Raw genomic sequence first — 21,226 nt, forward strand, 5'->3', positions numbered from 1 at the left:
GTGACTGTTGAACGGAGGCTGGAGCGCAGCAAGGAGCTGAGTGCTAAACTGCTGCTCAGTATCACAGAGAAAGATGTAAAGAGAAGGAATGATTGAATGTTTAAACAGAGGGAATCAAGTGAGAATTAAGACATACCTCTTATCGAAGATGAATATTTGGCTTGTGAACTTATCCAAGGAGGGAGCATGTTTTCTGCTGTGTGTGTGTTTGGGTTTTTTTCTTTTTTTCTTTTCTAAGACCCAAATGGGATGGATTTCAGCTCACTATGGGAGTTAATGGTTGACTCTTGCAGCATAGCGGTGCATTGCTCAGGCTGGACAATCTGACAGGCCTTCGTGGCTTTACATTTGCTGAATCAGAGAACATCTTGCCCATGTGCTCCTAAGGCAACTGCAGTGTGCTGTTTTCATTGGTTTCACCAATTTTCCAGCCAAACTTGATTTCTTTCACTCTTTTATGCTGATAAGTTCTTTACCTCTTCTGAATGTGTCTATTAGACACACTTGGGGATGGGGTTAGCAGGCAGTTGGTGGGCACAGTGGGGATGGGTTGGGGTTGGACCTGGTTGTGACCCTTAGAAGTCTTTTCCATCATCAGTGATTTTATGATAAGGGCTTTTCTACAAAACTACAGTTTCTCTGTGTTGATGCTGAGTGAACAGAAGATCCTGTGCACCCTTCTGAAGAAGCAGCTTAAATTTCCATGGCATTTGCCAGCCTTAAGTCAAGCTAAAGTTTCTCAGATCCTCCTTTTCCTACTGCTTACACATTCGACGGTGGTTGCTGACTGTTTCCTTTCTGGAGTGGTTGTGATGGTACAATGACATGCTGGAGTCAGTTCTGAGTCTCTGAAGGAAACCACCATCTCTTAAATCCATCTCGAGCTCTTTGTTTGGGCCTGTGATTGAATCAAGCTGATCCCAAACTTTTTGCATTTCCTTTGCCCCGTGTTTTCTAAACAAAGAGTTCAGCAGTTGGTTGAAGTGGTATGGCAGTGGTGCTCTTCAGCAGCCCTTCCCTTGCAGGTGGCTGACAGGAAAGCTGTTGCAGCTCTGTTTTGCCAGAGCCACTCACTTGGAGTTAATCAGGTGCTGAATCTCTTCAAACATTCATTTCAAGGTGCATTTGTATCGGAGGCAGCTGCTAGACTCAAAGCAATGATGGAGGGTCTTTAGGATGGGGGTGGCTGTCACTGATAATACACTGTAATACAACTCTTGGACTCTCGTGTCTTTTAAAAAGCATTAATGGATGGTTTCCTGGCTCAGGCAAGGGATACAGGAGGATGACGCAGCAGTCAACAACGCCCTCTCAGACTGTCTTACAAGCAGCAACTGTTTTGCTGGAAAACCTAGCAAGCCCAAATCCTTTATCTACAGCACGCAACTCTGCAAGAAGGGCTTGTGCATGGCTGCTTTCCTGCTGGGAGCCAAGAGCCTCCCTCCTGCTCATTATCTTGTTTCCTCTTGGTGGGGGCAGCTTCTCCCAGCGTGGTGTTCCAGCACATCAGATGGCAAGGCCAGAGCTTTCCTCAGGAGGTGATCTAAGCCACAAAATTCTCATTGTTTTGCCAGTATACACAGCTTGTTCTGTAAGCTGGTCCCAGTCTGCCCACCGCCAGCACCCGGTGCACAGGAAACTTGTTCTAGCTTCTCCTGGTGGTTGTTGCTCACCAAGGAGCAAGACTCCTTCCCTGTGTTTCTGCAGGAGAACAGCTGCCAGGAGGACTCTGCAGGGAATTTGTAATCTGCCCCAGGTCATGGGAAGACACCACAGGTGAAACTGCTGCTGAAGGAAAAAGTTTTTGTCTTGGTTTCATCTGGAACAAAGTTTTTTGTTGGTTTTTTTTTTTTTTTTTTTTAAATTTCACAGTGTCTGGTATGATGCTATGTTTTAGCTCTGGGAGCAAAACAGTATTGCTAATACACCGATGTTTTGGTGTCGCTGAGCAGCGCTGCACAGAGCCACAGACATTTCAGCTCCTTGTGCTGCACTGCAGTGAGGGACTGGAGGGCAACAAGGAGCTGTGTGGAACGGAACCAGCGCTGCTGACTGGGAACAGGAATGTCCGATGCAGCACGGCGTCATGTGAGAAAAGTACAAAACTGCGGGGAGTTGGCTGGGGGGGGCACTGCTCGTGGACAGGCTGGGTGCTGGTTGGCAGATGGGGAGCAGCTGTGTCCTGCAGTGCTTGTTCTGTGAATACATATCATCATTGCTGTTATTTTCCTTTTCTATTTTCTGTCTCAGTAAATACGTTTTATCTCAACCCATGAGTTCTACTTTGGGTTTCTCCCCTCCCCTGGCTTCTCTCCCCCCCCACCCTGATGGAAGGAGGCAGGGAGTAAATGACCACATGTGTGGGTGCTGCACTGCTGCCAGGTGAATCCATGTCCGGCTTTGACCAGAACAGAGAAAATAAGTGTACAACTGGGAATACCAAGCACAGTCTGTTAAAGGGAGGCAAGGAGCTCCCCTGGGCTTGTTCTGCATCATTCCCATGGTGTGGCTCAGGCCCTGCTCCCAGCCTAGGTCTTGTTCCCAGCCTAGGTCTTGTTCCCAGCCCAGGTCTTGCTCCCGGCCTAGGCCTATCTCTCAGCCTAGGCCTCTTTCCTAGCCTAGGCCTCATTCCCAGCCTAAATCCCACTCCTGGCCTTGGCCTCGCTCCTGGCCTAGGCCTCGCTCCCGGCCTAGGCTCTACTCTCGGCCTAGGCCCCACTGCTGGCCTAGGCCCCTCTCCTATCTTAGACCCCACACCAGGCCCTGCTCCCAGCCTAGGCCCTGCTTCTGGTACAGGCCCAACTCCCAGCCCAGGCCCTGCACGAGGCCCCACTCCTGATCTCCTGGGAAGGAGAGGGTGAGGAGCTGCCCTGGGCTCCTACTGAGCCGTTCCCCTGCCATGGCCCAGGCCTCGCCCCCAGCCCTGGCCCCAAACCAGGCCCTGCTTCTGGTCCAGGCCCCACCCTCGGCCCAGGCTCTGCACCGGGCATTGCGGGCCGCTCTCTGCTCCTGTCACCTTTGTCAGCTTTACCTTTCCTGTTTCTGTTTTTTCCTGATAGGGTGGACGGGCCGGCGCGTGATGCAGAGGATCTGGGTGTGCTGCCAATTTCGGTGTGACAGCCTCCATTGCTCTCACACCCCATTGTGGGCACGCGTGGCCCCACTGAGGAACCCCATGTTGGAAACCTGAAGCATTCCCTCACCTTTGTGTACTGTTTTCCCGCTCGGTTGCAGGGCTGAAGGGATGCCGCCCTGCTTTGGGCAGTCTGGCTTATGGCAGCAAGCAGCCATGCCGAAAACACTCGGGAGATAAGAGAGCCCCCCCCTGGGACGAGTCGCATCACGGCTCCCCCTGTGTTCCATCAGCTCCCTGCTCCCTCTGCATCCCCGAGGTTTTACGGCTTTGTCACCGTTGTCATTTTGCATGCAGTTGTCGGGGTTGTGCTCTGCTCCGATCTCAAAATGGCAACTCCCATTTTCTAAAGGAGCTCTTTCACTTTCTATAGATTCCTCTGCTCTGTTGTTTTCGGCCGCTCCGTCTTTCTCTGGGGGCCTCTTTGGGGCCGTTTTTCCATTTTTGCTATACGTTTGCTCAGAGCTTCTGATGTGATATTATGAAATATGTTACCTGCTGCCTGCAAGCACATCACCTTTTCAGCTGCTACTTTTAATTTCCTTTCAATTCTCTCTCATTTTTGTGCACTTTGATGAAAAAATTTTGTCTTCTTTGCTGTTAAGGGGCTGTTCTTTATTGTCGTTATTGCGGGGTGGCTCCTGAATAGATCTTGTCTGTCATCCTGTGCACTGCAGAGGATTGAAGCGGGAGCAATGAGCTCTTTCTTCCTTCAGGAAGGGGTCATCCATGCTGTCTAAAAGTTGAGGAACTGCATTGTTTTCTTTCAGGACTTGTTCCAAAGGCTTTGATTGTTATGATCAGCACTTATAATTGTACAGCAAACTAAAGTGAGTGGTTCATGCTGCAGCTGCCTGCAGCCTGTGTCCTCAGCACAGGGTGGACTTTGTGGTGCCCTGTGCACTCATCCTGATCCCTCCTGCTCAGCATCCTGCAGGAGAGCAGCATGGGGCTGCCGAGCTGCCCTCATGTCCAAGCTTGGTGTTCCCGTCCTGATGGGGCTGGGTTGGTGCCTGGCTGAATGCCTGCGTTTGGGCAACTGAACCCTTCCTGTTCCTCCAAGGTCAGCCAGGTTCTGCTGTGGAAGCTGCCAGGGTTGTCCCCACTGCGATGGTGAGAACTGGTGTGTCCCCATGCTACAGGTTAGAGGAACCCTTGCTGCAGTGTCTGCCCGAGCAAAGTGAGCACAGAGCAGCTGGATCTGCTGTGGATCCATGCAGGCTTCAGAGCTGAAGCTGCATAGAGAGATCTCTGCAGCTTGCCAGCAGAGACTGGTGGGATTAGTGTCGTCTGTTGGATTGCTCCTGGAATGGCTGTGCTGCATCATGGAGTGCAAAAAGTGTGTTTAGTTGCAGGAATTCTGGTGGGTTGGTGGTATTTCGAGAAACAGAGCTTTAAGATACACTGAAGTAGTAGGATTATGGCCACAAAGGACGGCAGTGTTTTGACCTAACACCAAAGCAGGCATTTCCTTTTTTCCAATTTCTGACACTGGTTAACAAAACGTGTTGCAGGATGGAAGCTGTTTTCTCTCCTACGTATGGAATGTTAATACTCTCTGGAATATGTCTGTGCAGTAAAAGTTCAGGATAAGATTCAGTGATCTTTGTTCCAGGATGTTCCTTCAACCACTGCTTGTTCTTGTCCACGTGTGCATGTCTGTAGTTTATTTTTTTTTCCATTAGTCATACAGTTTCATAGTGAAAGGCATCATCGGACAGTGAAGAAGAGTCCTGGAGGTGAAGTAGGAAGTTGTAGATGGTGGTTTTTTATTTAGAGTTCCCAAAAGAGTGATGTGTATTCTACTTCTCTTTGGCATCTCTAGGGTTTTGGGCTCCTGATGTCTAACACCAGCAAGCAGTTGCCTGCTCATTAGCACCTGCTGTAGGACAAGCAGTAGTTGATAAGCACACCAACTTGCTCACATGGTCAGCGATGAAATAGATAATGCTGACCTCTGCTTGCAGTACAAATGCGTGCTGCCAAGGGAGAGTTATCCTTGCCTGAGAAAAATGAGCCGTAACCTCAGCTCAGCGTTGCCTGTACTGCACAGTGAGTTTTCTGAGCACTGTGCAGCGCAGCACCGGCTCTCTGCTGCCTCCCACCCTGTGCCTCAGCAAGACCATTTGCTTTTCTCTAGGAAAAGCTGTTTAATTCACAAAAGCATAGCAATGCTGCTGAGGCCTAAGCAAGCCCCAGGGCTCTGGAGCTGGAGATCATAGAATTGTGGAATAAGTAAGGTTGGAAAAGACCTCTAAGGTCACCAAATCCAACCCCAACCCATCCCCACCGTTCTCACTGGCCATGTCCCCAAGTGGTTTAGTGGGCACGGTGGTAATGAGTTATGGTGAGACAAGGCTGATGGAAGGAGTGAGGAGTGAGGATGTGCAGTTACCTCTGATGCCTGGGGTGAGTGCCAGTCCATGGGCTGGGGTGTGTGGTGTGGAGCTCCGACACCGCAGGTCTGTCAGAGCCCATTGGAAGAGCTTCTGTGTGCACGGAGGGGTGATGATTGGGCTGTGTTTCTGCTTGGGAAGCCAAGCAGGTGTCTGTGGTCAGGCATCAACTCTTCAAAACCTCCATGAACAAAACCACAATGATGTAACCGTGTGAATCTGCTGGACCTGCCCCTTGGGCACTGTGTGTGCCTCCTGTCTCCTGTTTTGGGAGTGATCATAGAATCATGAAGATTGGAAAAGACCTCTGAGATCACCAAGTCCAAGAGCAAAGAAGGAGGAAAACCAAAGTAATCATAACAAGAAGTCAAGGGTCAAAATGCAGGCAGTAGGACCTGGGAGGGAAGCTGAGAACGCTGCTGGGGACCTGCTGTTGTGAGCTGACCTCCGGTGCGCCAGCGTGTCCTCTGATTTTAAACACTTGATCCCCTGCCTCTTCCTCCCCTCCTTTTACCAGCTGACACTGCAAAGGTGGTGGCGTTCCCCTCTCGTCCTCCTGCTCTCTCCGCATCCCTGCAATACGCAGCAGCTCTCATTGCCCTTCTGTCTCTCCACAGAAGTGTCTGCGGTTGAATCCGGACGTTCCCGTGTGGGCCTCCAAGCAGCGCATTCTGTGCACCCTCAACCACAGCCTGAAGGATGTGCTCAACTACGGGCTCTTCCAGCCAGCCTTCAATGGCAGAGCAGGGAAGTTCCTGGACGAGGAGCGCCTGCTGCGGGAGTACCCCCTGAATCCCGACACTCCCGTCCCCTACCTGGAGGTAGCTGTCTTTTTTAATATATACATTCACAAACACATATGTGTGTGTGTACCCATACCTCTAGGTACGTACACACGCCTATGTACGTGCACAATTGCATAGGAATCATCCCACCCCTTCCTCTACAGTCTCTAAAAGCAGCACAGAAATGAAGCCCCCTCCTCCCCCGCCCCTATTTCCCCCCGTTTCCCATCAGGACGAGGTGCAGAGATTTCTGTGGGTGTGTGTTTACTCGCAGAGAATCCATCGAGGGAAAGCTCAGGCAAACGCCTCTGAGCTCCAGTTTTAGCTGCTCATGGCTCTGCGGAGCTCTGTGACGCTGGCCGTGGCCCTGAGGGTCTGATTCTGCCTCCCGAGCCAGCTGGTCACACATCTCCTTCTTCTTATACTGGCAGGTAATTGCCGTGGGGAATTGGAATTAGGCAGGGAAAGCTGTAGGTACAGAGGGAAAAGCACAGGAAGGTCCTTGGAAATGAGGCTGAAGGGGTTGAGTTTGATGTTTTTCACTTTAATTTTACATTTACTTTCATAGAATGATAGTATCCTAGAATGGCCTGGGATGCAAAATGCCCACAGTGCTCATCTGGTTCCAAGCCCCTGCTGTGTGCAGGGTCACCAACCAGCAGCCCAGGCTGCCCAGAGCCACATCCAGCCTGGCCTCCAATGCCTGCAGGAATGGGGCATCCACAGCCTCCTTGGGCAACCTGTGCCACTGCCTCACCGCCCTCTGAGTGCACGTTTTTTCTTTAAATTTAATTCACAATTAGTGTGAATTGTGGAAGGGAGCACTGTGCTTTGACAGCAGTGACCATTCCTATACAGACCCCATTCACGTAATGAGCACGGATGATAAATGCTAGGTTTCATTCTATATTATATTCCTTTCCAGAACATTAACTGGGACAGAAATGAATGGAATTCCTCTGTACTGACATTCAGAACAGATTTTGGTCTGGGGCTGGGAGGGCTGTGTGTATCACAGGGTGAGCAGGAGCAGTTCTTGGGCTCCACTGACTCCCCACCGGCTGTATGGAGCTTTGATTACCTGCAGGCAGACCTCTGGTTCAGGGATCCTGTGCTATAATTTGCCCTCAGAGCCTACTTAGGAAGCATTACACACTTAAGCTGTATGAACTCTTACAAATGCAAGCGTGAATGCTGTTATTATAACTAATCCCAGCTAATGTGGAAAGAAAATGCTGCACAGTTTCTTAGTAAACTAATGTCAAATATAGACTAAAACATTTGCAATACCATGAGGAATGCTTGCAAATAAACCTACGAGGCAGTCAGTTCCCTAATGTTCCTCCCTTAGGCTTTAGTCCTTTGTTTTGTATGATTCAGCATAATGTCCACGCTTAATATCTCAGTGCACACATCTAAAAGCAGACCTGACGTGGACATTTGTCGTGGGTCATTTCAATTCTTCCTAACCTGATAAGAATGGCAGCTGAGCACATGAAAATCACGTGTTGGAAAACCAAAAGTCTGGAATCCATTTACAGGGCACCGATCCCACGCTGCTCCCAGTGAGGTTTCCTGAGCCCATAAGAGAAATGAGCCCTTAGGGCTGAGTGTGGAGGTGACCAGATTGATGTGGGTTTGTACAGAGTGACAAAACGTTACGGAGGGACTTCAGGCAGTGCTTCCTGCCAGGTGATGCTCGGGGTGCAGGGCTGACTGCTAATGCTGTGCAGAGGCTCAGAGCAGCTGATGGTGCCACGCAGCTCCGCTCTCCTCTGATGCAGTTTTGCCTTGCCCCTGGGTGGCACTGCGTGCTGTCACATCAGAGTGACACAGCCTGCCTTCCCCATCCGACCGGCTGTGCAGCTGGGATTGGAGCTGGTTGCACCCCAACGTGGTGTGGGGGTGAAGAATCAGAGAATCATAGAATCACCAAGCTTGGAAAAGACCTAAAAGATCATCCAGTCCAAGCGTTCACCTATTCCCAATAGCTCCCACTGAACCATGTCCCTCAACACAACATCCAGCCTGGGTTTGCCAGGAACCCTGGCAGCGCCTGCAAGGGTCCAACAGCTGTATGTTGGTGAGCTGGGCAGCTTTTAGCTGGGAATGATTGAAAAAAGTGTTGTGAGGACACATCTGCCCAGGATTTCTTGTTTATAACAAGTTCTGGAACCCAAGGGCAGCTGCAGCAGGCTGAGAATGAGGTGATGTATTGCCAGCATTCAAAAGTAACTCCAGCCCAAAGATAACTTGGTGTCAGATCCAGCTGAAATAATGGGATGCTGGCGACAGATGAAGTTCACAATCTCAGAATGCAATTGAAAAAGATCTAATCAAATCCAACCTCTTTAAGAGAGCCATAATTCTGCCCCATGGAGATGGCTGCACGAAGGCAGCGGCCACCGGGGAGGACCTGGTTTTGTTCTCCGTTTGGGATCAGCGCTGTAAGGTGTCTGTAGGACACGTGGATGAGTCTGGGTGGGTTTCTTAGGGACTGATGTCAGACCCTCTGTCACGGAGTTGACCAGATCAATCTATGTCCGTGACAGGGGCGGCAGGCCTCTGCCCTCCCCCCCCACCCCAGTCCCACAAAAAATGGGAAGGAAGGAAGGGAGGAAAAGAGCAGCGGCAACAATCTATGGAGGAAAACTTATTTTACTATAATATTGGAATACAAGATAACACAATATATATACAATTTAATTGAAATTGAGATTAATAAATCAGACAAGATGAGAGAGAGAGAGAGTTCCCGGGACCGAGTCAAACCTGAAAAGCTTGGAACGGCCAGGAAAGCACCCTCCAGCACCCACTGCCAGGCAGCAAGAGAGCGCCCCCCCACCCGGAAGGGCCGGATCCCGTGACTGCTGTAATGTACAGGGATAGGTAGCTGGGATTGGGGCAGTGACACTTCAATGCCCCGTACACTGCATGATGTTTTGATGTGGAATACTGAAATCTAAAAACAAAAAAAACAAAAACATAGAACCATGACACCCTCTGTGGGCACCCCAGGCTTTGAGTGCAGTGTGTGTGAGTTGGGCTCGAGGATCCTTGTGGGTCATTTTCGACTTGGGATACTCAACAGTTCTATCAATTGCAAATCACTGCTGGCAGAGGGCACAGCAGTGTGGGTGCAGTCATTGGGTACGGGAGCCATCACAGCACATTCCTAATTTGGACAGGGATGTTGCTGCTTGCAAAGTAGGGGGCTCTCATTTCTGAAAACAAAGTTTTCAAAGAAGATTGTCAGTCAGAAGGGCTGTCATGAATTCCCAGTGTGATCCTATGGGATCCTGGGATCCTTTGGTGTGTGCCCTGACAAACAGCAAGGTGGTTCCAGGAGTGGTTCGGGAGAGGAGATGGGCATCAGAGCAGTGTTTGGTCACAGTCAGTGCCTGAAAGCACACTGAGAAGAGCTGAAACCACACAGATTGATACGAGGAACTGATCAGAGCCTCTTCACTGAGCAAAGCAATGAACGAGCAGAAAAAAAGGTGGAGGAGAGCAGCAGATCCTGTTCTGCTGTGCTCAGATTTAGGCTGAGGGTCTCACTGCAGGACTTCTGCTCCAGAGCAAACTGATGCTGAGTGGGCTTTGTGCATCTCACATCTGGCGTTCTCCCTCTTGCAGTTCCGGTACAAGCGGCGTGTGTACACCCAGGCTTTACTGGATGACAAGCAGTTTGCCAAGCTCCATACCAAGGTAAGGCTGGAGTTGAGCCTGTGAGCTCAGAGCTCTGAGTGCATGCACAGTGCCAATGGTCCATGCTGATGGGCAGCGGTCTCTGAGGGCACCAGGACCTGAGGGGGTTCAGCCTTTCTCGCTCGCCGGAGCTCAGATCCCTGCTGTGAGCTGCTGGTGTGGCCAAAGCCGGGGTGGTTTTGGTGTGTTGTGAGTGGAAGAACTGCACTGAGTGGTGCAATTGTGTGTGCTGTGGTGGGCGCTGCTCCGTTGGAGGTCTGGGTGCCAACTGTGCGCGGGGCAGGCAGTGCAGGGGAGCACACAGAGGGTTGGCTGAAGAGCAGCTTTGTTCTGTTCCGTGCCCTGGGTGGGTGATGGAACAGTGTGTGCACACTGAGCAGCCTGCTGTCCTCCTGCTCAGGGGCTGCTGCACACCTCCATCGTTGGTCTGCTGCTCCAGGCACCGTGGGCAGCGATGGAGGAATGCATGAAGGTGAATGGCTGGGGATGCCCTGGTGGCACAGCTGGTACTGCGGGGCCAAGGAGGTGGGGTGCTGTAGGGCTGAGGTGCTGGGGGTGATGGATGCTGGGGTGACAGGCACTGTGGGGCTGGGGCAGTGGGGCTGACAGGTGCTGGGCACGCAGTGGTTGGGTGGATGCTCTCCTGCATTGCTCCTTCCCAGCCAGCTGCAGCAGCTCCGTGATATCGTTTCTCATCTAAGAAACCAAAGAACAGTGAGTGTGGAGAGGTCTGGACCAGCAGAGGATTTCTGTTGCCACTGATAATTGTTCCCTGAGGCACAGGGCTCGTGGGGATGGTGTTGGTTCCTGGGAGGCTGGGGCCAGCAGTGGGCAGGAGGAGCGGGGTGGGCAGCATTGGGGTGGCTGGGGGTGGGAGGACACCCTCAGCGCCCACCAAATGCAGCCCATTTCTGGGGGATCCCATGGGGAAATGGGGCTCATGGCAGGGAGCAGAGCTGTGGAGGGCTCCAGGGGCATCTGTGCAGTGGAGGAAAGCGCCAGGAGGCTCTGGGATTCTTGTTAAGAAGGCTGTAGGATGCAGAACTGCTTTTGCTGTAGGGCTGCTGGCTTGCTCCTGCTGGTGTGTGTTCTGTGAGGGAGGCAGGAGGGAGCTGTAAGCTCTCCATGGACATGCACAGCAGCAAGAGCAGAGCTGGGTGAAGCCACAGGCAGAACACGAGGGGAGGAAAAAGAAAACAAAAACTTTGGTCCCAAAGGGCTTGACCTACTGCAAAGGTTAAAGTCTTCATGGGAAGAAACACGTCCTCTGCCTTCCTTTAGCCGAGCAGCAGAAGGGAGGGATAAAATGCTGCCAGGGCTCAGATCTGACTCACGAAGATGAAAGTCGTGAGGTTTCTGTCTTGTGGCATAAGAATATCCAGGCAGCAGATCTGGAAAAAGCTCAGCATCTCCCTGGCGCCAGGAAATGTGAATCACTGCTGAGCCCTGCCAGTGGGAGCCACGCTTCCTATAGGGAGGGCTGAGCTGGGGAGACCCGGGCGGCACCGTCTGAGGGCATCCCCAGGAGTGTGCAGGAGCCAGGAATGTGCTTTATTAAATATTCACTTCATCTCTGTGCTTTCATGTCCGCTTAAAATAACAAATCTCCTTCAAGTCGTTTCTGTACTTTTAAGCTGTCCCTTGCTGCTGAAGGACGGCATCCAAGGGAGATGTGCAGCCCTGCTCCCATTCGCCTCCATCGGGAGGATGCTGATGTTCTCCTGGAGCTGCGGTGCTCCTGGGGCCAGCAGAGCCCCATTCCTCCCCAGTGCATGACTGAGCAAGGGCGGGATTGTTTCCGTGTTAACTGAAATGAAGCCTTATCTCCTGGGCAGTGAAATGCTGCTCTTTTTGTGCTGCTTTTTTTTTTTTTCACTTTATCTTTTTTTTCTTTTTCCCTGAGATTCAGTAATTAAAAGCGTTGTGAAGAATTAGCTTTGGGTCTAATGGGACGGTGGGTCTGCTCCTCAGGCTATGGTATGTGCCCAGCCCTATCCCTGCCATGGGCTGTGTGCCCCCCAGCTTGGGCTGCCCATCCACAGCCTGGGGCACCTCCCAAGCTGGGGCACCCACAGCTCTGGGCAGCAGTGCCAGCACCGCACCGCCTCTGGGTGAAGGATTTATGTCAGATGTGAGGGGAAATCTCCCCTTTTTTAATTTAAAGCCATTCCCCTGTGTCCCATCACCCTGTGCCCGTGTACAAAGCCGTTCTCCTCCAGTTGAGCAGCTCCTTCAGCTCACAGGGAGGTCTCCCCTGTCTCTTCTCCAGGCTGAAGTCCCGAGGGCAGAGCAGAGGGGGACAGTCCCCTCCCTGCCCCTCTGTCCCCTTTTGCTGAAGCCCAGGGTGCATTCGGCTGGAGACCTGTGCCTAATGAGCTCACCTAAAGGAGGGTAAAGCAGCAGTGAGATGGGATGGGCTCACATTGTGCTGGGGAGGGTTGGGTTGGAATTGGGAACAACCTGTGCTGCAAAGAGCCGTCAGCACTGCACAGCTGCCCAGGGCAGCGGGGAGCCCCCATCCCTGGGGGTGTTCAGTGAGCACAGGGATGTGGCACTGGGGGACGTGGGCAGTGGGATGGGTTGGGGTTGGATTGAGGATCTCAGAGCTCTTTTCCAACCTGAATGACTCTGTGATTCCGTGTTCTCCAGGAGGAGATGGGCTCCAGTGCAGTGGTGGAGCTGTCTGAGGGCAACCTGGGAGCTCCTGTTACGGTCACAGTACTGAGGTGCTGACTGGTTTGCACTCCTACCTAAAATATTGTCACAGCCCTGAAAATCTGATTGGAAAGACAAAGGAGCTCGTTAACGCCTGCAGGAAGTGCTGGATGGTGAAAGGGCTCGCAGGGAAATGCCATGAGCAGATGAGCAGCTGTGCAGTTAACTCCTGGAGCACTGTGCCGTGCCTGCAGCCTGGCATTACCTGAGTACCACTGGGTTTAGGCTGCAGCTCGTGCTGCCTTGGCAGCTCTCAGAGCAGCACAGCTGGGTGCTGACCCCAATCCTTACACTGTGTTCCCCTCTGCCCCCTGGCCCTCAGCCCACAGCATCTCTGTGCTTCCCTTGGTCCTGTTAATGCTGGGAGTGCTTCAGGCATGTTTGGAGAAGCGCTGAGCTTTCAGAGATGGCGTGTAAAGATTCTTTGTGTGCGCAGTGAAATGGATTATCAGGCATTTCTGTGGGAATGTCTGCTTGCTGCTGCCTGGGCAAGAGCTTGTCAAGTGACCAGGGAGGAGATCAGTGGCTTCCTGCCTTCTGCAGGCACCGTAACCATGTGGCATCTGCCACGCTCTGGACGGCAGGTGGTTTATCTTAATCCTAGCTGCTCTTAGGAGCAGACCAGGCCCCGAGCAAACGTTCACCTTGCTTTGATACTGAAAAGGCAGGAATCATCAGCATTCAACTGCTGTGAAGGGGTTTTTGTCTCCCTGTGCTCACAGTGGGTCCCGGCAGCGTCCCTGCACTCGGCTCTCCCTGCACTGAGCAGCCAGCAGCAGTTAGAATAATTTCTCTGCCAGAAGAATATCTCGTTTATTTTCTTTCATTTTGATGCAAGAGAGAAAAGCTGGTGAGAAGAGCTTGTTCCCTCACACCGGCTTCTTCTCCACAAGCTTTTTCTGGAGGGTGTTGATTTTTCTTGTGGTTTTGTACCAACAGGGGATAACGGGCTGCACACGATGTCTCAGTGGGACGACCAGGGCTGTGCTTCCTCTCCAGGAGCAATCCTGGCCTTAACCCCAGGCTTTGGGGAACGTGCCTCAGACCAGCTCACTGGGATGAACAGGGGGTGTTTTGGGTACGGGTGCAGAAAGGGAGCGGTGGCTGTGGGTTGGACAGCCAGCCCTACTGGTTCCCAAGCAGTGGGATAAGGGCAGAGCCAGGATTTGGTCCTTGTCTCTTCTAACAGGGCTCCTCCTTCGCTGGGAGCAGGGTGGGTTGGCGGTCAGCCTGCAGGAGATGCAGGTGATGAGCACGGATCCGCTGCAGAGGCTGGGATGAGGCTGCAATGGCTGTGGGTTGGGATGGAAGGGTCCCAGAGGGTCCAACCTGCCCCAACCCCATCTGCCCGACCTTCACACAGCACTTCCACGCCGAGGGGTTGGGAAATAGGGGTGTGAAAACCCTTTCAATCAGCCAGGGGCGGCCGTACGCTAGGCTGATTTTGTTGGATGACTTATTGCTGAGTCTTGCTTTTTTCCATCGTGCCAGTCAGGACAGCCATCCCCACACAGTGATTTGAGAATCACCCTGATCTCCATGAATTCATATTGCTTCTGCTCTTGGGAAGATGCACTGGGATCTGATAGCTTTATAGACGTGCATTTAGGTTTCGCTTTTTTGCGTGTAGGAAATGGGACACGGTGCCTTTATTGGCTCCTGATGTTTCTTTTATGATTTTGATGCGTATCAAACTATTTTGGGGCGGAAGCTGGAATTCAATTAAAATTAAAGCAAAGTAACATTTTAAATCCTATCTTTATCACTTCAATAAATGTTCCTTGAGCGCACTGGGTAGAGAAAAGGGAAGGTAAATCTATCAGTACATATCTTATGCGTTTGAAGCTGACTGATCTTTCAAACAAAGGGAGATTGGGTTTGTATTAGTGGTTCCCATTACAAACTCTCAAAGGTATTTAAGTGCCAGAAAATAAGTATCTGGCGAGGTTCACAATTGCCTGAGTGGTTTAGGCATTGCTGAGCTCCCCTTGATTTCAGTGGGAGTCTGACATTTGCTCTCTCTCTTCGTGTCTAGTCACCTCAACACATTTGAAAACCTGGCCCCAAATCCTCCACTTCTTACAATAATGAGATCTCATTCCTTTCCCACCAGGGTTTTATTCATAGACTGGGGGGAGAAAAACAGGCTTCCGCGCTCTCTCAGCTCTCAAATCTTTCAGCTTTGAGTGAATCAGTCCAAATGAAAAGGAAAATGTTCTGTGTTTCTAGCTAAATTGAAATGGAAAACAATCTGATAGGAAAGCTCTTTTATGCAGCCCAAGTTGAAAAACCAACACGGGAGAATGTAAATACCAGCATTTGCTTCTGTGAAAAGTGGTTATAATGGGCCCAGCATGGGACGCGACCGTGACGTATTTATAGATTTGAGCTGATTTCCAGAGCCAAGGATGGTTTGTTCTGGTTCTGAGCGGTGCAGGAGGAGCGAGCTCGAATTCGTGGCTTTTGGCAGAAGAATCCTTCCATCAATATGGTTTTCTAAATGCTCCTGAAGTTGTCATACCCCAAACACAGGTTTTAACAGTTGTGTTTTTGAATTGTGGGAAAGAACCTCTGTGGGACTGAAACCTTACTGACACAAAGACAGTAAAGCCAGGATGGAGACCTAAAACTGTGAGACAGTGTCCAAGCGAGGGCTGCAGAGAAGGGGGAGGGTCTGAGGGGAAAGGGATGTGAGGAGAAGCTGAGGGTCCTTGGTTTCTTTGGTCCGGAGCAGAGGAGGCTGAGGAATGGCCTCATGGTGGCCTACAGCTCCTCGTGGTGACCCTACAGCCCCGCATGGTGACCCTACAGCCCCTCATGGTGACCCTACAGCCCCTCATGGTGACCCTACAGCTCCTTGTGGTGATCCTGCAGCCCCTCATGGTGACCCTACAGCCCCTCATGGTGACCCTACAGCCCCTCATGGTGACCCTACAGCCCCTCATGGTGACCCTGCAACCCCTCATGGCAGCCTCACAGCTCTCTCATGGCAGTCCTACAGCCCCTTGTGTTGGTCCTACAACTCCTTATGGTGGTCCTACAGCTCCTCATGCCTCTACAGCACCCCTCAAGGCTGGCCTACAGTGGCCCTAGAGCTCCCTCATAGTGACTCTACAGCTCCTCGTGACCCTACAGCCCCCTCCTGGCAGCCCTACATCTCTCTCATGGTGTTCCTACATCTCTTTATGGCCCTAAGCTCCTCATGGTGGCTCTACATCTCCCTCGTGGTGTCCCTGCAGCTCCTTATGGCCCTAAGCTCCTCATGGTGGCTTTACATCTCCCTCATGGTGACCCTGCAGCTTTTCACGGCAGCCCTACAGCTCCTTAAGTCCCTACAGTCCCCTCATGTTGGCCCTACTTCTCCTCCTGGCCCTACAGCTCCCCATGGTGGCCCTGCAGCTCTTCAGTTCTTAACCTCTCTGCTCAGCCCTGTGCTGTGCTCCCAATGTTGGTACTGGTTCCAGTGGTGGTTGAACCATTTGGCTGCTCTGTGGGGTGTCCCAGGGCTCTGAGCTGGGGGTCCCATGGGGCATTCCAGTGCTGGAGGCACCGGGCTGCGATGGCAGCTTGTGGGAGAGGCTGTGCAGAATGAGAGGATCTTGATGCGAAGGTTTGAGGTGTGCACTGACCAAGACGTCTCAGTTAGCAATTTCCCATCCCTTTGCTTAATCCCATTTCTGTTATTTCTCACCTCTGCCCATTGGCAGAGTGCTGGGAGATCTCTGAGATGCAGCAGAGTGCTTTCCATGGATGTGTGTTTAAAAATGGGGGTCTCTATGTCTCCATGCTCAGGGCAGTGCTTAATTCAAGTGGAACAATGGGTTTCCCCAAGTTTATTCTAGAAAACAACTTAATTGATTTAATTATATCTACATCAGCTCAGGCCTCGAGCTGCGCATCTGGGGCACACAGCACAGCAGGTGGTAACTGGTGGAAGAGAACGGTTTTCTATTTGTTATTTAACTTCTGAAGTCCATCTGCTTGACAAATTATTTTTGAAGCTTTGCTGTGGATTTGATCTGAAGGTAGATGAACTCTGGAATGTTTAGAAATACGGGATAGTAATTGATTTCTCCCAGAGAGAAATTCCATGCATGGCCCTATTAGAGCCCATGTAGTGCATGGGACTGTGATGTTGAATGCCACATCCTGGACTCGAGGCTGCCTCCCTCTGCATTCTCCTTTTGCTCATGCACTCTTTCTTCAGTTGCTTGCAAAATGCAGAAGCTATCATTGAAAGTCGACGCCGTGCTGAGGTGGGCTCAGCTCTGCCAGCACGAATCTGGAAGATGGGCGCTGCAGTTACCGTGTGCGTGGCATTGGCTGTTGGGAGGAGCATGGGGGATGTGACCCAAAGGTCTGCAAAGCAGAGCTGGGAGCATGTGTGAAATGTTTTCAGTCCTGTCGGCCTGCCTGGCAGAGCGATAATTCCTAGAGGCTGGAAATCTATTAAACAGTGTATGCATCAAGAGTAGCTACCCAAAAGGGGTAAAAAGAGAAAATCCTCACAGCCAAGGCCAGCCAGCCAGGCTTCAAGGAGTCCTCCGAGCTCTCAGGAGAACAAGATTTAGTCTCTGGCCAAAGACAGAGAATGGCATCGTGAACAAAACACGATTTTGCAGCCGTAGCTGCGACACCACGTGATGACAGCTGGTGCCTGTGAAGCTGGTCTTTCTTCCTGAGCGTTTCAGAGTAGTTGGCAAGGAGGCGATGCACCGTCAAAGTGACTCGGTGACCTCAGGAGGTGCAGTGCTGCTGCAAGATGTGGGCAAAGCCCCCAGTGCTGTGTCAGTGGCAGTGCTGCTCAGCACCTTCCATAGCTGTCTCCATGCTGCCCGGTTGGCAAACACTGCAGTGTGTTTTTGGGGATGTGTCCGTGCCACAGGCGTGTGCAACACGTGTCTGCCCTCATGGGGTGTGAGCAGGGGGCTGTGGTGTGGGCAGGGGGAGGTGGCTGGTGGCCCCAGTGCCTTCCTTGGGGTGGTCCAGCGATGCCAGGCGTGGGCAGGAAGGGCCTCATCCTGCACAGGCCTGTGGTGTGCCCTCAAACAGGACGTGCACCCTATAGGGAGTAGGGCTTCAGAGACCTGGGAATGAATATGTGCCCTGGCTCCTCATGGGTGCTGCTCTGAGGTTGTGCTGGTTGCCTTGGGTCTCTCGGATGGGGGATATTCCTCTGGTGGCTTCTTTCCTCATATCGGGGTGTTAATGCTACGTGTTGTGTGTTTTCCTGGGGCGTCACGGCTGCAGGCAAACCTGAAGAAGTTCATGGAATACGTGCAAATGCTGAACGCGGAGAAAGTCTGCAGGCTGCTGGAGAAAGGACTGGATCCCAACTTCCACGACCCGGATACTGGAGGTGAGATTGGCCTCTCCAGAAAGGAGGAGATGGCAGAGCAGGGCTGGGGGAGAAAGTGTCCAGGGGAAACAGTGGGAATCTGGGCAGTGAATCATAGAATCATAGAATCACCAAGGTTGGAAAAGACCTCAAAGCTCATCCAGTCCAACCGTTCGCCCATTACCAACAGCTCCCACTAAACCACGTCCCTCAGCACAACATCCAGCCTTTCCTTGAACACCCCCAGGCTCGGTGACTCCACCACCTCCCTGTGGTTGTTCCTGGTGGGCATAGCAAGTGATGGGTTGTGTGAAGGGGAAGGTTTGCTGGATTTCTTAGTAGTGTGTCTTAGATCTGGGAGGTCTTTGGAGCACAGAGTTGCGGAAGGCCGTTGGCAGAAGATACTGTGTGGGGTGAGAAAGATGCATTGGCTGGGAATGAGGCACAAAATGAGACAGCTGTGAGGTTGTGCATCTTTCAGATGGGATTCTGGGGAGGACGGGGCAGTCTCTGGGACTGGCACATTGAGGGAACGTGGAGACTCTTTGTGAAGCGGTCAGAAGGCTGGAGAAATATTTTGGAGGCCAAGAAAATCGAATCTTGGCTTCTGGGTTTCTCAGTGTTGTCTTTAAATTTTTTCCCCACCTTATGGAGGTCAGGGTTTGGAGCGTTGGCTGTTGGGTTTTACGCAGGCTCCAGGGTGCAAGGAGTGAGAATCAAACTCCCATGTCTTTTCCTTGAGAACAGAGGACGGGAGGATCTGTGCCTGGTCCCGGTTGAGGGCTCTCATGGTCTTGGGGGAGGAGCTGCTGGTTTAGTTATTTCTCTTTTCAAGCAATGTTTTTTTATGATCAGTTACTACGGAGTTGGAACTTCTGCTTGTGAATGATGGGCACATTTCCAGCTCATGAGCAGGTGCCAATCTGATGATTAATTTTCCGTGTTTCTGGTTCAGCTGGACGGCTCCTCAGGTTGGTTCTGAAGCTCTGGCTTCTCTGCATGAGGAGTTCTCATGTGCCCAGACAGCTGTTCTGCCATGCCATCATGGCACAGCGTGGTTCGGGCGCACTGTTAACCTCTCCAGTCCTTTCTGACAATGGAGCTGCACCCAGGCTGCTCCTTGGGATGGCTCTTGGCCTCTGCCAACTCCTGGGCTGGAAAGGTGAAAGTTGACTCAGCCAAACTGACAGAACCATTCAAACTCAGCCAGCAGTGTTTGTTTTGTTCAATTTACTGGTGTAGCCACTCTGTTTGGTCCTGATGGACAAACGCTCCTGTGACAAATAAACCATTAGCAGCATACGAGCATGATCACTCTCTGCCTTGGAGCATGCCCAAGCAGATCAGCTCTGCTTTTCACTTTTGCCCAAGCCCTTTTGAGCATTTAGAGGGAAATTTCTTTAAAAGAAAGCCCTCTGCTCTTCTGTAGCTGACTCGGTTTTATGAAGTGTATCGTACTGTAGAGTGCAGTGCGCTCGAGGAGATCACAGAGTGGTTTGTCTGGGAGGAGACCTTAAAGCCCATCCAGTTCCAACCCAGTGCCACAGGCAGGGACACCTCCCAGCAGGTCAGGATGCTCAAAAGCCCATCAATGGAGCTACAGAAGGTTTGGATCTGATGTTATCTCATGGAATCATAGCATCACCAGGGTTGTAAAAGACCTCCAAGATCATCTAGTCCAACCACCCACCTATCACCAATATTCCCCGCAAGCTCTCGAAACAACATCTGAGTGTTTATGGAACACAGAGGGTTGGAGGCTGATAGGAAAACAGGCTCATGTGTGCTGCGAAGAATCTGTTAAATACAGAGGAGGAAGAACGAGAAAAAAAATACACCAAAACAAACAAACAAACAAAAAATCACCTGATCCAAACCGTCATCTGATCCCAGTTCAGAACTGACAGCAAAGCTGGATGTTATGAGCTGTGAAGATTACACTGGAGCAGAGGGAGTCCTGGACACCTCACTCCTAGCCCTGATTCTTCTTCAAAAACACACAACCTTTTCTTGCTTCGCGGTCTGTTTTGTGAGCGTGAGAGAAAGACGTGGGGCTGCTGTTCAGCATCCGTGGCTTTGTGGAATTTAAGAGCAGGCAGAGCTGTTCCACCACCCAACCTGACCTCCTGCACCCAGGGGATCCTCGTCACCCTGTGCGTGCGCTCAGTGAACGACGCTGCAACGCATTTTCCATGAAGTCATCCATCCTGATGCAGGGAACAGAAGATCCGCGCTGTTCCTTCGTAATTTGGTTAATCACCCTCACTGCTTAAAATTCGTGTCTTATTTAAATTCGTATGCTTCAGCTTCCAGCTGTCGTTACACTTTATCTTCTAGATTAAGGAGCACTTCAGTACCTGGTATGTTTTCGCATGAATGTATTTATACGTGGTAATCAAATCAACGTTTAATCCTCCTTCCCCTAATTAAAGAGAGGCCGAACTCCTTCAGCCTTCCACCTGAAGACGCTTTCTCCTGTTTTCCCATCACTTTTGAGTGAGTTTTGAGTCACTGCTCCATTTCTAAGAGGTCAGCTGGAAGGCAGACACCAGGCACATTGCTGTGCAGTGCTCCCCTGCATATCCCTGCTGTCTGTGTCCCGTGGCAGCGACCTCATTGGGGAGGACCTGGATGGCCACGCGTTGCTGGAACAGACTCTGTGTCACACCATGGCCTGTGTCACCTGAACCATAGCAAACCACAGGAGTTCCTTGCTTGGCAGCTTCGCTTTGGTGGGGCTGCTTTGCTCCCATTGACTTCCACACAGAGGTGAGGTGGGAGCACGCTGCTCCCTGCAGGGCTGCCAGCCCTTCCCCAGGAGCATTTTGCAAAGCCGTGACCCAAGGCTGTAGGGCAGCTCATCTCCTCCCTCACATTCACTGGGCTCAGGTGGATCCTGAGGGATTGCCACGGCTTTTGCTTCTGGTTCTTCATTGCCCAGCCCTGATTGCTCTCCGTAATCATCCCAGCTTCGTGTCGCCTACAAATCTGATCAGAGATTTGCATTGACTTCAAGATAAGATTTACTTCAAGATGGCCAAGTCCAGCACATTGCAGAACCCCCTTCAGCCAACCCCTTTGGCTGCTTCTCCTCATCTGGATTTCAGTTCATCTGAAGGACGTGGAGCTGACATTTGGTGCTGCTTGTTTT

At 51.5% G+C, this 21,226-nt stretch overlaps 1 protein-coding gene across 1 annotated transcript in view; it reads left to right on the forward strand.

Annotated features, from left to right (window-relative positions):
* Positions 1-5,437: 5,437 nt before the first annotated feature.
* The window catches only part of LOC122164595 (SH3 and multiple ankyrin repeat domains protein 3-like), a 78,594-nt gene continuing 62,805 nt past the window's right edge, over positions 5,438-21,226 (forward strand). The window contains exons 1-4 of the mRNA XM_042826708.1: positions 5,438-5,542; positions 6,147-6,350; positions 9,951-10,022; positions 17,988-18,096. Of these exons, the coding sequence (XP_042682642.1) occupies positions 5,438-5,542; positions 6,147-6,350; positions 9,951-10,022; positions 17,988-18,096 (490 nt within the window). The remainder of the gene's footprint in view (positions 5,543-6,146; positions 6,351-9,950; positions 10,023-17,987; positions 18,097-21,226) is intronic.

The sequence above is a fragment of the Centrocercus urophasianus genome, unplaced genomic scaffold, assembly GCF_019232065.1.
Source record: "Centrocercus urophasianus isolate 14NV4802_14NV808 unplaced genomic scaffold, USGS_Curo_1.0 seq_268, whole genome shotgun sequence".
Classification (NCBI taxonomy): domain Eukaryota; kingdom Metazoa; phylum Chordata; class Aves; order Galliformes; family Phasianidae; genus Centrocercus; species Centrocercus urophasianus.